Genomic DNA, 15,367 nt, shown 5'->3' with positions numbered 1-15,367 from the left:
AAAAATATGCACTGTCACTGTACTAATGACACTGACTGGGAAGGGGTTAACATCAGGGGCGATCAAAGGGTTAACTGTGTGCCTAGCTGGTGTTTCAGTGTAGTGGGAGAGGTGCTTTTACTAGTGGAAGGCATAGATCGGTGATCCTGCTTTACAAGAACACAGATCCATGCTTCCTGTATTGACAAAACAGCAATCTGCCTTGTTTACATAGGCAAATCTCTGTTCTGCCTGTGTACAGAATGATCAGCGGGTGCAGACAGACATTGGGTCCGCAGAAAGCGCAGATCAGCTCCCGCTGTGTAGAATCCCAATGGTAGCGAGCTGTCGGTGGCGCAAACTTGCACCCGATACCCAGAATGGCAGGATCACGTATATATACATGATCCTGCGCAGCCGCCCTGTAGCAGTAAAACTGCAATGGGGCGGTCAGCAAGTGGTTAATAGACCAAGCTATCCAGCAAAAGTGGCAGTTAGAGGGTTGAGACAGACCATTTACCACTGACATAGGGTTGCTTGTATGCTTCTTACTAAATATAGTTAGAACTACTGTTGCTCTTCCTGTGTTAGCTTGATATGTTTTTATTCATTAGACAAGTCCATCTGAATCTTATAGTGCATCTAATACTATCCTCTCCCCAGACTGAAAATACTGCTGTTCCAAGGTGTCTCCGGTGCTCCTCCATCCAAGGTGGGGACATCATTGGACAGGAAGTTTTTATTGTCCAGATCACCAGGTGAAAATAAAGGGAAAAAGCCTAAAAACAAAATAATGAATGCAACCACCACATTGAGGATACATGCACATTAGCCTGTGTATATCAAATCCTAGTGTCATCAGGCACCTGGGAGGAACAGGTGCAGTGTCCAGCCCATAGGGTAACTTAAGAACACCTTGACAATTGTAAAATGTGGAAGTGTTTATAATAGATCTATGAACATAACTTAATCGTTCAGTACAGGACACATGACTGCTGTTTGTAGACCATGAGTTATGTACCAAAGTGCAACCCCTATGCACTCTGTGGGACTCCAGTTTTTGCTTGTGTCCTAAGGTGATGGATATCCTCTCCTGTGGAGAAGTTTTCTAAACTTTTTAACATTTTTTTCTTCACTACTTTGATCAAGATCCAGCTGCCTATTGCTTTAGGGCTCAGTAGAAATGTTTTTAAATTGGTTACCCTTGATGTAGATCTTGGGAATTGTACCCAGGCCCTGCAGAAGTCTATAATGTTTACTTCACTGGATTCTAGGCTCGGCACTCACCTTGGCAAATTGTACAACAAGTTTAGTTAGCCACAGTGTGCTATATAGGTCTAGGGCCTAGGGTCCATCTAGATTGCCCACTACTACTGTTCAGCTAGGCAAAAATCCCCCTGGCATGATGGCTTTCCTACTCAGCCCTAGAATCCGGGAAAAAGTTCCTGCCCTCTCCCTGGAAGGTGGTTACCATGAACACAAGCCTGACGGGCTATTGCAGTCTACAATTCCTGATGGTCCTGGTTAAACCTGGTCCCCCAAAGGAGTTGATACTCCTCATCAACATTTTGGAACTGAGAGTAAGAAGGTTGACACTGCTACGCTTTATCCATTTTCACAGTCACCCAGTCAGGGTATACTCAGAAAATGCCATGGCTGTAGCCTTAATAAACCACCAAAGGAGTGCCAGAAGTCAAGTAGCTCTTAAGTAAGCAAGCCTGATTCTCTCCTAGTTGGAAAGCCACATTTCAACTCACTCAGCTACAGTGCCTTGCGAAAGTATTCGGCCCCCTTGAACTTTGCGTCCTTTTACCACATTTCAGGCTTCAAACATAAAGATATAAAACTGTAATTTTTTGTGAAGAATCAACAACAAGTGGGACACAATCATGAAGTGGAACGAAATTTATTGGATATTTAAAATTTTGTTAACAAATAAAAAAACTGAAAAATTGGGCGTGCAAAATTATTCAGCCCCCTTAAGTTAATACTTTGTAGCGCCACCTTTTTCTGTGATTACAGCTGTAAGTCGCTTGGGGTATGTCTCTATCAGTTTTGCACATCGAGAGACTGAAATTTTTGCCCATTCCTCCTTCCAAAACAGCTCAAGCTCAGTGAGGTTGGATAGAGATGGTTTGTGAAAAGCAGTTTTCATTTCTTTCCCCAGATTCTTGATTGGATTCAGGTCTGGACTTTGACTTGGCCATTCTAACAACTGGATATGTTTATTTGTGAACCATTCCATTGTAGATTTTGCTTTATGTTTTGGATCATTGTCTTATTGGAAGACAAATCTCCGTCCCAGTCTCTGGTCTTTTGCAGACCCCATCAGGTTTTCTTCCAGAATGGTCCTGTATTTGGCTCCATCCATCTTCCCATCAATTTTTAACCACCTGTACCTGCTGAAGAAAAGCAGGCCCAAACCATGATGCTGCCACCACTATGTTTGACAGTGGGGATGGTGTGTTCAGGGTGATGAGCTGTGTTGCTTTTACGCCAAACATAACGTTTTGCATTGTTGCCAAAAAGTTTGATTTTGGTTTCATCTGAGCAGAGCACCTTCTTCCACATGTTTGGTGTGTCTCCCAGGTTTCTTGTGGCAAACTTTAAACTACACTTTTTATGGATATCTTTAGGAAATGGCTTTATTCTTGGCACTCTTCCATAAAGGCCAGATTTATGCAGTATACGACTGATTGTTGTCCTATGGACAGAGTCTCCCACCTCAGCTGTAGATCTCTGCAGTTCATCCAGAGTGATCATGGGTCTCTTGGCTGCATCTCTGATCAGTCTTCTCCTTGAATGAGCTGAAAGTTTAGAGGGACGGCCAGGTGTTTGTAGATTTGCAGTGGTCTGATACTCCTTCCATTTCAATATTATCGCTTGCACAGTGCTCATTGGGATGTTTAAAGCTTGGGAAATCTTTTTGTATCCAAATCCGGCTTTAAACTTCTCCACAACAGTATTTCGGACCTGCCTGGTGTGTTCCTTGTTCTTCATGATGCTCTCTGCGCTTTAAACTGACCTCTGAGACTATCACAGTGCAGGTGCATTTATACGGAGACTTGATTACACACAGGTGGATTCTATTTATCATCATTTAGTCATTTAGGTCAACATTGGATCATTCAGAGATCCTCACTGAACTTCTGGAGAGAGTTTGCTGCACTGAAAGTAAAGGGGCTGAATAATTTTGCACGCCCAATTTTTCAGTTTTTTATTTGTTAACAAAGTTTGAAATATCCAATACATTTCGTACCAAAAATTACAGTTTTATATCTTTGTTTGAAGCCTGAAATGTGGCAAAAGGTCGCAAAGTTCAAGGGGGTGAATACTTTTGCAAGGCACTGTATATACAGTGTCTCGCAAAAGAGTACACCCCTCACAGTTTTGTGAATTTTTTTTTACCGTATATACTCGAGTATAAGCCGAGGCCCCTACTTTTACCACAAAAAGATGGGAAAAATCATTGACTCGAGTATAAGCCTAGAGTGAGAATGCAGGGCGGCGGGCATAGTGCAGGAGAATGCAGGGTGACTGGCATGGTGCAGGAGAATGCAGGGTAACTGGCATGGTGCAGGAGAATGCAGGGTGACTGGCATGGTGCAGGAGAATGCAGGGTACTGGCATGGTGCAGGAGAATGCAGGGTACTGGCATGGTACAAGAGGATCCGGGGTTGTGGGCATACTACAGGAGATGCAGTGCTGTGGGCATGGTACAGGTGGACCATGCCCGCAGCACTGCATCCCTTGTAGTATGCCCGTAGCCCTGCATAATGGCAGGTAGTGAAGCTGTTTCACTTACCTGTTCCAGAGGCGCATTCATTTTAAAAATGGCGCAGCCCGGCGCCGACACGTCATTGCGCACGCGCCGCCACCGCTCGTATACTTTCGGCTATTCCCGGCCTCTCCCGAGCGGCGGCGGCGCGTGCGCGGTGACATGTATGCAACGGGCGGCGCCATTTTTAAAGCTTAAGCCCGTCGGAGCGGCCAGGGACTTTTTTTTTTTTTTCTTGACTCAAGTATAAGCCGAGGGGGACGTTTTCAGCACAAAAAAATGTGCTGAAAAACTCGGCTTATACTCGAGTATATACAGTATATCTTTTCATGTGTCAACACTGAAGAAATTACACTTTGCTACAATGTAAAGTAGTGAGTGCACAGCTTGTATAACCGTGTACATTTTCTGTCCCCTCAAAATAACCCAACACACAGACATTAATGTCTAAACCGCTGGAAACAAAAGTGAGTACACCCCTAAGCCAAAATGTCCAAACTGGGCCCAAAATATCAATATTTTATGTGGCCACCATTATTTTCCAGCACTGCCTTACCCTCTTGGGCATGGAGTTCACCAGAGCTTCACAGGTTGTCACTGGAGTCCTCTTCCACGCCTCCATGATGAGCTGGTGGATGTTAGAAACCTTGCGCTCCTCCACCTTCCATTTGAGGATGCCCCACAGATGCTTGGGCAGTCCATCACCTTTACCCTCAGCTTCTTTAGCAAGACAGTGGTCGTCTTAGAGGTGTGTTTGGGGTCGTTATCATGTAGGAACACTGCCCTGCAGCCCAGTCCCCAAAGGCAAAGGATCATGCTCTGCTTCAATTTGTCACAGTACATGTTGGCATTCATTGTTGCCTCAATGAACTGTAGCTTGCCAGTGTCAGCAGCACTCATGCAGCCCCAGACAAGGACACTTCCACCACCATGCTTGACTGTAGGCAAGACAAGACACTTGCCTATGTACTTCTCACCTGGTTGCTGCCACACACGCTTGACACATCTGAACCAAATAAGTTTATCTTGGTCTCATCAGACTACAGGACATGGTTTCAGTAATCCATGTTCTTAGTCTGCTTGTCTTCAGCAAACTGTTTGCGGGCTTTCTTGTGTATCATCTTTAGAAGAGGCTTCCTTCTGGGATGATAGCCATGCAGACCAATTTGATGCAGTGTGAGGCGTATGGTCTGAGCACTGTCAGGCTGACCCACCACCCCTTCAACCTCAGCAGCAATGCTGGCAGCACTCATACGCCTATTTCCCAAAGACAACCTCTGGATATGACGCTGAGCACATGCACTCAACTTCTTTGGTCGACCATGGCGAGGCCTGTTCTGAGTGGAACCTGTCCTGTTAACCACTGTATGGTCTTGGTCACCATGCTGCAGCTCTGTTTCAGGGTCTTGGCAATCTTCTTATAGCCTAGGCCATCTTTTTTTAGAGCAACAATATTTTCTCTGTCGCTCATTGACAGACGTAGTCCTCGTTGATTAATAACAACTCGGGTTATACTGCCCTCTACAGGAGTAGGACTAGACAGGAAAGAAAACGTTCTGGCCACACCCTAGGGGCAGTCCCAGAGGGTATATCCTCTCACTTCCTGCTACAGCAAATCAGTTTTTTTCTGTCTAGTTAGGAGTAAGGACCTAGATGCCTTGCTAGGATCTTCGGTCCTGGCAGGATTTTTTTCTTAGAAAGATTTTTTAGACAGCTTTTTTCTCCAGTTTCCTGTGAGATCTTCAAGCAAGTAAGCTGGAACTGGGCAACGGGCTGGATGTTGAGATCCAGTGGTCACCCCAGTTCAGCCTACGAGCGCGTGCAGGCCATAGCTCCGCGCTGGGTCAGCCGCGACATAGTCCCACTGGACAGGGACTGACCCTGCGAGTTAAACGTCTCGCCTGGATGCCAATGACCAACAGAGTCACGGCATCCATATTGGTCGACAGCCCCCCCACCCCGGTGGAGAGAGGTTCTGTCAGGAGTTGGCGCCCGCCTGGTTCCGGTATGGTGAGTAGTATGTTCCCCCTCTCCCCTTGTCGGGTTTGTGGTGGACGCGGGCCCCTCTCTGGGATGGTAGGATGGATCTCCCCTCTATCCTATAATAAGTTACAGATCCCCCAATTTGAGTGTGATTTTTGTGTAAAATAACCAGGAGGCTTGGTTTGGGAGCTGACGATCTAAAGTCATTATAAGACTGTAAGGATGACTGAAGTCAGTGGCAGCACTAAAAGGGCTTTACTATTGAAGTATAAGGTATCCTACCTGTCAGAGGCACACAGGCTGATGCCTATGCCTGAGTACTGCAGTCCAGATCGCCATTCCTCCAGCTTCCACGGGCTGTACAGCACTGTTTTGTGGCATGGACCGCATGCGGCCCACCAGGGTCCTGTACCGCAGGCCAGGCTTATCAACATCCAGGGTGAAGTTTGTGGGGCCGATGGACTCCCGCAGGCCGCTAGGCCGAATACAGCATCCCGCAGGCCGCTGCTAGCCGCCGCTATCCTAACAGGCCGCCGCCATTGTCTTGCAGATCACACGAGGCCGCCATATTGGCGTAGCCTCGTGTCTCCAGCATGGGGGCGGCCATGTTTGAGGTGACCAAACACCTCGTGGAGCCAGGGGGAGGCGCCGGAAGGCGTGTTAAGGGGCGGAGCCGCCTCCTTTACCCAGGAAAAAGGGCCAAAGACTTCCTGTCTGTAACAGGACAGCACTGAGCAAGCTGATAGAAAACTTCTGTGCATCAGGGATGAGCCTTGGGGTCTCTCTCTCTCTGTGGGGTCCAAAAAGGCAGGTAACACTGAGGGGCACTGTTGCGCTGGGGGATTACAAAAAAAAGTTTTTTACTTTGTCATTTTTTTTTTTTTGTCGCTGGCAAATGTCTTATATAATCATTGACCCTGCCGCATATGTATTCCCACCTGATCCCCTCGAGGTGGCCACAGGACCCTCCAGTACCCCACTTGTTTTTAATGCATTATCGGCAGTTTTGGAGTCTTTGGTATCCCGGGTGGAGGTGGCCTGTCAGGGACGGGGGTCAAGAAGCGACCCCCGCCTACCCCTATTTTTTATCGGATACTTCAGATACGGATTGGGAGCTGGTCAATGCAGCTGCAGGTCCCTCTTATGGGGCTGTTGTCTCAGGTAATGTCTCCTCAGCAGTGAGGAGAACGTTTCTGCCTCCGCCATAGCACAAGAGTGGTGGATGCACTAGTTGTGTCCGTCTGGGAAACCTTTAGTCTTGAGGTTACACCGGCAGAGGTAGCTGAGACTGAGATTCCTTTTTGGTACTTGTTAGCCTACCAAAAGGGAGAAGGATTTTCCTTTACCCAAATGGGGTCGTTTTGAAACGAACCCCTGCTATTTCCAAACGCATGGCTAGGCGCTATCCGTTTGAGGAATCCCTCTTTAAAGGATAGACTGTACCACCTGTAGTGGACTCACCAATTTCCAAATAAAGCCACCGTTATCCCGTTGGAGGACGCTGCGTCCTTTAGGGATCCGGTGGATCGAAAAAGTGGAGCGGAATCCTGCGTCATTTTTTCCCTGATAGGGTCAACCCTTAGGTCAGTGGTTGCCATTTAGTTTGGTTGAGATTATAAAGGATAAAAGAAAGATATAACTGCGCTAAATACTAAATAACACAGCAGCAACTTAAATTGTGACAAGCAAAAATGGGTATATGTAAGGGCTAAGTTGCGCTAATGGGTACTACATCCACAGATAAATGTAAGATGAAGCACACTAATGATAGTCCAACATTGGTGACAAGTCCGTATCCAAATGAAAGGCACAGTCCAAAACAAACGATTCCAGTGGCAGATGATTAAACCAACATTCAATTCTCCTTACGAGGACCGGAGTTGAGGACCACTGCCCTACGACATCAAGTGTGTTATTTGCAGGGTATCCAGGAGGAGGATATCATCTATATACCTGGCCCACAGCACCAACTGATCTGACTTGAGTATTGGGCGAACTCTATTCTGCATTCTGGTAAGGAGAATTGAATGTTGGTTTAATCATCTGCCACTGGAATCGTTTGTTTTGGACTGTGCCTTTCATTTGGATACGGACTTGTCACCAATGTTGGACTATCATTAGTGTGCTTCATCTTACATTTATCTGTGGATGTAGTACCCATTAGCGCAACTTAGCCCTGAGATTATAAAGGATCTCACTGGGGGCAAGAGCACTGTCTTGCCACAGACTGTTAGGATAAGAGGACCTCGTAACTAACGAGGACCTTCCTTTTCTGCTCATAAAGAGTTTGTTTGTTCCGCGAGGGCGGGCGATAAGGCGAAACCCTCCAAAGCCCCTTCAGAGCGTTTTCAAAGGGCGCTGGTCGGCTAAACAAAAAGTCCGGCTCAGCCAAGCCTGAAGAATACAGCCTGATGCGCCCCTACCCATCTCTGGGGTGGGGGGATGTCTTCACCGGTTTCCGGATCCATGGCTTGCCAGAACCCCGGACTAAGGGGTTCGCAAGGTCATACGGTCAGGATACAGGATCGAGTTTCGATCACTTCCACCGGTGCGATTCTTCCCTTCTAACATTGAACGGTTTCAGGGGTTCTATTCGAACCTGTTCACAATGCCCAAGAAAGAGGGCAAGGTGCGTCCAATTTCTGGACTTGGGGAAAAATGGAGTCCATCCAAACAGTGGTGGCCTCCCTGCATCAGGGGGATTTCCTGGCGTCCATAGACATTTAGGCCTATCTTTAGATCCCCATCATCGCAGGACATCAGCGTTTTCTTCGCTTTCCCAAAGATCATCCCTGGTTTCCACCAGGAGACTGAACTATCTGGGCCTAATGTTGGATACATCCTGGGCAAGAGAGTTTCTCCTTGCGGAGAAACTCCAGAAGGTTCAGTCAACGATTCGGATGTTGCTGTCCGTCAATTGGCTGGGACTGATGGTGGCCTTCTTAGAGGCAGTACCGTATACCCAGTCTCATACCCGAATTCTCCTGAAGGAGATTCTTTTCTAATGGAATCAGAATTCCGATTCCCTGGACAATCGGATCCGGTTGAGCGAGCGGACCAGGGAGTCTCTGATGCTCAACCAGGGGAAGTCATTCCTTCCGATAGTATCTAGGTTACCAATAAGGGTATCGGAACTGAGAGCGATCAGATTTTGTCTGATTTACTGGACCGAGCAGCTCTAGAGCAGCCCCATTCGGATCCAATCGCACAATGCCACGGTCGTGACTTATGTCAAGAAAAGGGCACTTAGAGTGTCCTGGTGGCCATCGAAACGACTAGCATCTTTCGTTGGACGGAACGGTTTGTTCCAGATCTCCCCGCAGTGTTCACTCCGGGGGTGGGAAATCGGCAGGCAGATTATTTCAGCCATCAGATTCTGGATCAAGGGGTATGGCCTCTTTATCCAGAGGTTTTTCACTAACTGTCCCTTCATTGGGGCACCCCGGATGTGGATCTGTTGGCACCTTGGCTCAACAGGAAGGTGCGGAGGTTTGTAGCTCGCACCCGCGATCCTCTAGCGGATGCAGCAGAAACGCTGATCGCCCCGTGGGGGCAGTATCAGCTACGGCATGCCTTCCATCCTCTCAAGTTACTGCGGGAACTTCTTCTCAGGATAGAGGTGGAGGGAATTCCAGTTATTCTGGAAATTCCGGACTGACCTCGTCGAGCCTGGTACGCCGACTTGGTGAGGCTAGTCGCGGACGCTCCTTGGAGACATCCTCTCAGGAAGGATTTGCGGTCTCAGGGACCGATCTTCCATCTTGCTTTACAATCGCTGGCTTAATGGCCTGGCCATTGAGACCCAGGTACTGAAGGGCAAGGGAGTGTCAGCTTCAGTTATTCCTACCTCTAGTTAAAGCAAGGAAAGCGACTTCTAGCACATGGAAGTCTTATATTGCGTGGTGTGAATCTCTTGGATTTCCCCCACATACCTATTCGGTGACCCGAATCTTGGTCTGTCTGCAACAAGGGGTTGAGCAGAAACTGTCCTTGAGCACGATCAAGGGTCAGGTTTCAGCGTTAGCAATCTTCTTTCAGAAACCTTTGGCTAATCATTCCTTGGTGCGGAATTTCATCCAGGGGGTGCGACATCTGGATCCGCCAGTGCGTGCACCCTTACCGCCTGGGATCTTAATTTAGTGTGGTCGGTTCTTCAGAAACTTCTCTTTGAAGATATTAGGGAGATTCCCTTGCTTACATTATCCCAGAAGGTGGCCTTCTTGGTGGCCATTACTTCTGCACGCAGGGTGTCAGAACTGGCCGCATTATCTTGTCGTTCCCCATATCTGGTGGTTCATAGGGATAAGGTGGTTCTTCTTCCGAATCCATCCTTCCTTCCTAAGGTGGTTTTCGGAGTTTTCATCTGAATAAAAATATTGTGTTACCTTCCCCGTGTCCTAAGACTAGCCATCCTTGGGAGTTTGCATTACACTCCTTGGATGGGGTTCAGACAATCAGGGTACACTTGACTACTACGAACTTGTTTCGTAAGACGGACTCACTTTTTGTGATCACGGATAGCCCTAGAAGGGGGTTGCCTGTGTCTGCCGCGACCATATCTAGATGGACCAGTCAGACGGTGGTACAGGCTTATTCTATTAAGGGTCGGAATCCTCCGTTCCCTGTTAAGGCGCGCTCTACTCGGGCGCCTAGTGTTTCCTGGGTCTTCCGCCATCAGGCGTCAGCGATCCAGGTTTTCAAGGCGATGACTTGATCGTCGGTTCATACCTTTACATCATTTTATAAAGTTGATGTGATGGCATCGTCAGATGCCTCTTTTGGCTGCAAGGTTCTGCAGGCCGCAATCTGAGGAGACTGTTGGTCTACCTCAAGGGTTTGTTGGGTTTTTCACTTAGGTCTCATCTTTTTGCTCGATGAGTCCTTAATGCTTCTGGTTGGCTCCGGTTGGGCCTTCTGGATTTTGATTTCTGTTATCCCACCCCTCATTTGTGGTACTGCTTTGGGACGTCCCGAGTTGTTATTAATCAACGAGGACTACGTCTGTCAATGAGCGACAGAGAAAAATGAATTTTTGTAAAATCTTACCGTAAAATCCTTTTCTCTTAAGCTCATTGACAGACGTAGTACCCGCCCCTCTGTTTTTTAGTTGGGTTGGGTTAAATTCTCTAAACACTGCTTTGTGACATAACTGATTTGCTGTAGCAGGAAGTGAGAGGATATACCCTCTGGGACTGCCCCTAGGGTGTGGCCAGAACGTTTTCTTTCCTGTCTAGTCCTACTCCTGTAGAGGGCAGTATAACCCGAGTTGTTATTAATCAACGAGGACTACGTCTGTCAATGAGCTTAAGAGAAAAGGATTTTACGGTAAGATTTTACAAAAATCCATTTTTATTTCAGATCCTCAGAGAGTTCTTTGCCATGAGGTGCCATGTTGAATTTCCAGTGACCAGTATGAGAGAGTGAGAGCAATAACACCAAATTGAATACACCAGCTCCCCATTCACACCTTGTAACACTAACGAGTCACATGACACCGGGGAAGGAAAATGGCTAATTTGGCCCAATTTGGACATTTCCACTTAGGGGTATACTCACTTTTGTTGCCAGCGCTTTAGACATTAATGGCTGTGTGTTGAGTTATTTTGAGGGGACAGCAAATTTACACTGTTATGCAAGCTGTACACTCACTACTTTACACTGTAGCAAACTGTCATTTCTTCAGTGTTGTCACATGAAAAGATATAATAAAATATTTACAAGAATGTGAGAGGTGTGCTCACTTTTGTGAGATACTGTATATACCAGAAGCGGATGACTGGCAAGTGGACTTACTAAAACGCCAATGACTTGACTTTTGAGTGGTCCCACCACCCAGAAATTTTCCTGACCCCCTGTCACCCGATCAGCAGGTGTGGACATCTTGACCTCTATATTTAACAAAAAAAAACATAGCACACAGATATACACAGACTTCTAGTGAACAGCCTTGGCCTCTTCCAAACAGACCAGATCGCCTGTCAAAAGGCCCTCAGTTTCACCCTGTTTATCAGTTGCTTGGTCTAATGTAATGACTGTCAAAACCAAGGTCCTAAAATATAAGGACATTTCCACCTTTTCTCAAGGTGAGGAATAATTGCCTCTTGTAGGTTCTAATATCCCACCTGGAAGGCATACTTTAGCTGGTTTGAAATCAGGCATCTCAACCTCAGGTATATTTTACTCCTCTTGTCCTAGCTTTTCTTCAGTCTGCCTGGACCAGCATCTGATTCTTTGTACTCTTAAGGGACAGGTTTCTGCTATATTCATTCTATTTCAGAAACCTTTGACTTTGAACTCTGTTGTCAAGACCTTTGACAGGGAGTTGCTCATGTCAATCCCCCACTTTGACTTCTGGTGTCTCCCAGGGATCTGAAACTGTTACTTTTTGGTATTTCAAAGACCTACCTTTGAACCGACTATGGATATCACAATGGAGGAATCTCACCAGTAAGGTGGTCCTTTCAGTGGCTATAACCTCCATCAGGTGTGTCTGCCAGTTGGTGTCTCTTTATTGTATTTTTTGCTTGTTTTTCTGTTGCGAGTAGAGCAAAAAAAAAAAACATTTACATCATTTAGCAAAGTCCTGGACCTGCACACAACTACCATAGAGCAAAATTAATGTTGTTCAGCACATGCACAAACACAAATGTTTTGGAAGTGGTGTGCATTTCCAGGACTTTGCTCAATGGTATTAATGGCATATGGGAGAAACAGACCCTGGAGTGAGAAAACTAGTTTGTGTGAACAAAATGCCTTTGCCAACCCCAAGATTACCTTGTAAAGGTAGTAAGGTGGTAGTGACATCATCACTGTGCTGCAAATAGCCTCTGCAGAGCTGTAGGAGGGACACAGAAGGTCCACCCTCATAGGTTGCCTGCAGAAAACTGCAGAAGGGGTGTGGATACAAGATTAGTCACTCTGAACAAGGAGCAAAAGCCACATTTTAAATGAGCTTTAGCATAGAGAAGATGGTTCATTTCTGGATCATGCTTAGATATGGCTTCTTCTTTGCATGATGAGTTGTAACTTGCATTTGTGGATGGCATGGTGAACTGTGTTCACAGACAATGATTTTTTGGATTTATTCCTGGGCCCATGCAGTGATGTCCACCATACAATCATGCCTGTTTTTATTGCACTGCCATCTGAGGACCTAAAGATCACGGGCATCGAGTTTTGAGTCCTAGCCTTGTCCCTTGCGCACAGAGATTTCTCCAGATTCTCTGAATCGTTTGATGACACATGTATTATGTATTATGTACTCTAGATTATAATATATTTAAAGTCTTTGCAGTTTTATGTTGAGGAACATTACTCATTTTCAACTATTTTTAGATGCAGCTTTTCACAGATTGGTGAACCTCTGCCTATCTTTACATCTGAGACACTGACTTTCTAAGATCATGTTACTGACCTGTTGTCATTTAACCTAATTAGTTGAAAAATGTTCTTCCTGCAATTCCTTGTTAGTATCATTTACTTTGCCAGCTTCTTTGGAATTGGGGTTGTACATTTTAATCTAAAAGAATTAAAAGAATATACATTTGTGATAACCAAATGTATTTTTTTTTTTTTTTCTTTTGGTAGGTTATGGGTAAGCGGATTGGAGCAGAAAGGCAGCATGAAGCTATGCAAGAAGAGCCAAAAGAAAATCATGAAGACAACTATGAAGAAGAGGAGGAGGAAGATGGAGGCGCTGGGGCAAAAAAACAGCGAGCAGAAATGTGATGTTGTTTATTCCCACTCCCATATATGTCCCTTAACAAATTCCAAGCTGGCCTTTTTCTATTATGTTCCTTTTGTACTTTTGTGCAAATGGGACACTTTTATAAAAACTGTATTTTATTACGTAATGCTTTCTATTAATATTAGGCTTTATCTAATATTTCTGAATGATGAGGCTGCCAAAGCCAGTCATTAGTAAACGTTTCTTTTATAATTAAAAAGTGAAAATCTGTAGGGGATTAAGGTCTCCTACAAGTTACAATGCAGTGTGTGGTAGTACCAAGTATTGCCATCATTTTGATAGTTACAAGAACCCTTTATTAGGGCAGTAGTTTCAATTATTGTGCCTTACGTCTCTTGTTATAAGAGGAAGTTCAGGCATTCACCTTGTATATTTATTGTTTGTAATATATCCAGCATTCAAGGTCATTTTGGAATAATTTCCTTGTTTCTTGCATTATGCAATGATAATATGAAATAATCCTTAAGGGGTGTGAAGGTCATCAGCAGGAATAACCTTGTTAAATATTATGTAAACCTAATGCAGAATAGTAATGTAATGTGTCATTGCATATCCTTGGGGCCCTTGTAAGTGCTATTTCTCCAGTGCAAATACCATTTTATGCTGAAAAGCAGATCACTCTCTGCAAGGTTCATACAATGTTATTGTATTCTAACTATACTTTCTCCTCTTCTCAAGGTAAAATATATACCTTATATTACTTTACTTTCTCTGGAAACCCTCACTATGCATGACCATTTTATGAGGGTTTCTTTCTTTTGCATCAGTTTTTTTTTTTGCCTTCAGGTCTCTTATGTTGTTTTTATACCCTTTAACATTTGGTATTTCACAATTTTTAGATATTTTTGTCAATGTTCCTTCTTTTAGACATGTTGATGAGCCACAGAGGGCAGCCCTTTGAGGTGCTCAGAGAGTCACTGGTACTTCTTGCTGCTTCATGCTTTTTTCTTTCTAAAGTATATGGGAAGAACGAGCCACAGAAGGCAGAGTTTTGAGGTGAACAGAGAGTCACGGACACAATTTGCTGCCTCATGTCTGCTCATCTTCTATGTATGTGTGTTGACTGAACCACAAAAGGCAGCTTTTTCGAGGTGCACAGGGAGTCTTTCTGCCTCATGTCTCTCCCTCCTCATCTAAGTTTATGGAAACAATAAAGCATAGAAGTGAGATTCCCGAGGTGCTCAGAGCCTCACTTTCATGCTACCCCCCACTTTTAGGTATATAGGTAGGATAGGCATAGTGGGCTGTGACTGCAGTTTTTTTCACTGTCTGAGCAAAACACTTATGGCAAGACTTGACATTAGCAGTCTGCGTTATTAGCAGCCTGTCTCTGCTCATTATTACTGGAAGAAAGGCAGCTGGGGAGTTGGTATTTTAGGTTTAAAGTCGAGGAGTAGCATGCAGCAAGTAATGGTCCTTTCTACTCTGTAGCCTTCCCAATACTGACAAAATATGTCACTTCAGGGTGAGGGGTAGCATGTGATTTCCTTCCCTGTTACAGTGCGCTGGTCCAGCACCTAATCAATACTCCCAAGCACTGCCACATAATCAGGGGAGTGACATACCGTAATTGCTCTGCCCACACAGTTATTCGAATGCAAGCTGTGGAGGAGGAAGGGGAATCACAGAATTACTATTAAGGAGGGAGAGGGGCTTCAGAGGGCTTTTCCAGAGACACACTGATTTTGCCCTACATGGGCAAAGTGACCAAGTCTTCTTAGTTAAATGTTGGAGCTGCACAATTCTGGATAAAATGAGAATCATGATTTTTTTTGCCTTAAAATAAAGATCACGATTCTCGGCGTAAGATCATCTTTCACATTATACAAAAAATTGGGCTAACTTTATTAAGTTTTTTGTTTTTTTTAATTATTTAAAGT

At 45.2% G+C, this 15,367-nt stretch overlaps 1 protein-coding gene across 4 annotated transcripts in view; it reads left to right on the top strand.

Moving 5' to 3' along the window:
• The window catches only part of GOLIM4 (golgi integral membrane protein 4), a 220,662-nt gene extending 206,047 nt beyond the window's left edge, over nt 1-14,615 (top strand). For all 4 annotated transcript variants that reach the window (XM_082252565.1, XM_082252563.1, XM_082252564.1 and 1 more), the window contains one exon: nt 13,328-14,615. In XM_082252565.1, coding sequence (XP_082108691.1) covers nt 13,328-13,468 — 141 coding nt within the window. In that variant the 3' untranslated portion in view covers nt 13,469-14,615. The remainder of the gene's footprint in view (nt 1-13,327) is intronic.
• The last annotated feature ends 752 nt before the right edge of the window (nt 14,616-15,367 follow it).

This window comes from Pelophylax lessonae (assembly GCF_965119305.1).
Source record: "Pelophylax lessonae genome assembly, chromosome: 3".
Classification (NCBI taxonomy): Eukaryota; Metazoa; Chordata; class Amphibia; order Anura; family Ranidae; genus Pelophylax; species Pelophylax lessonae.
Note: the sequence above shows the minus strand (reverse complement) of the source record. Positions and strands in the feature narration are given on the sequence as shown.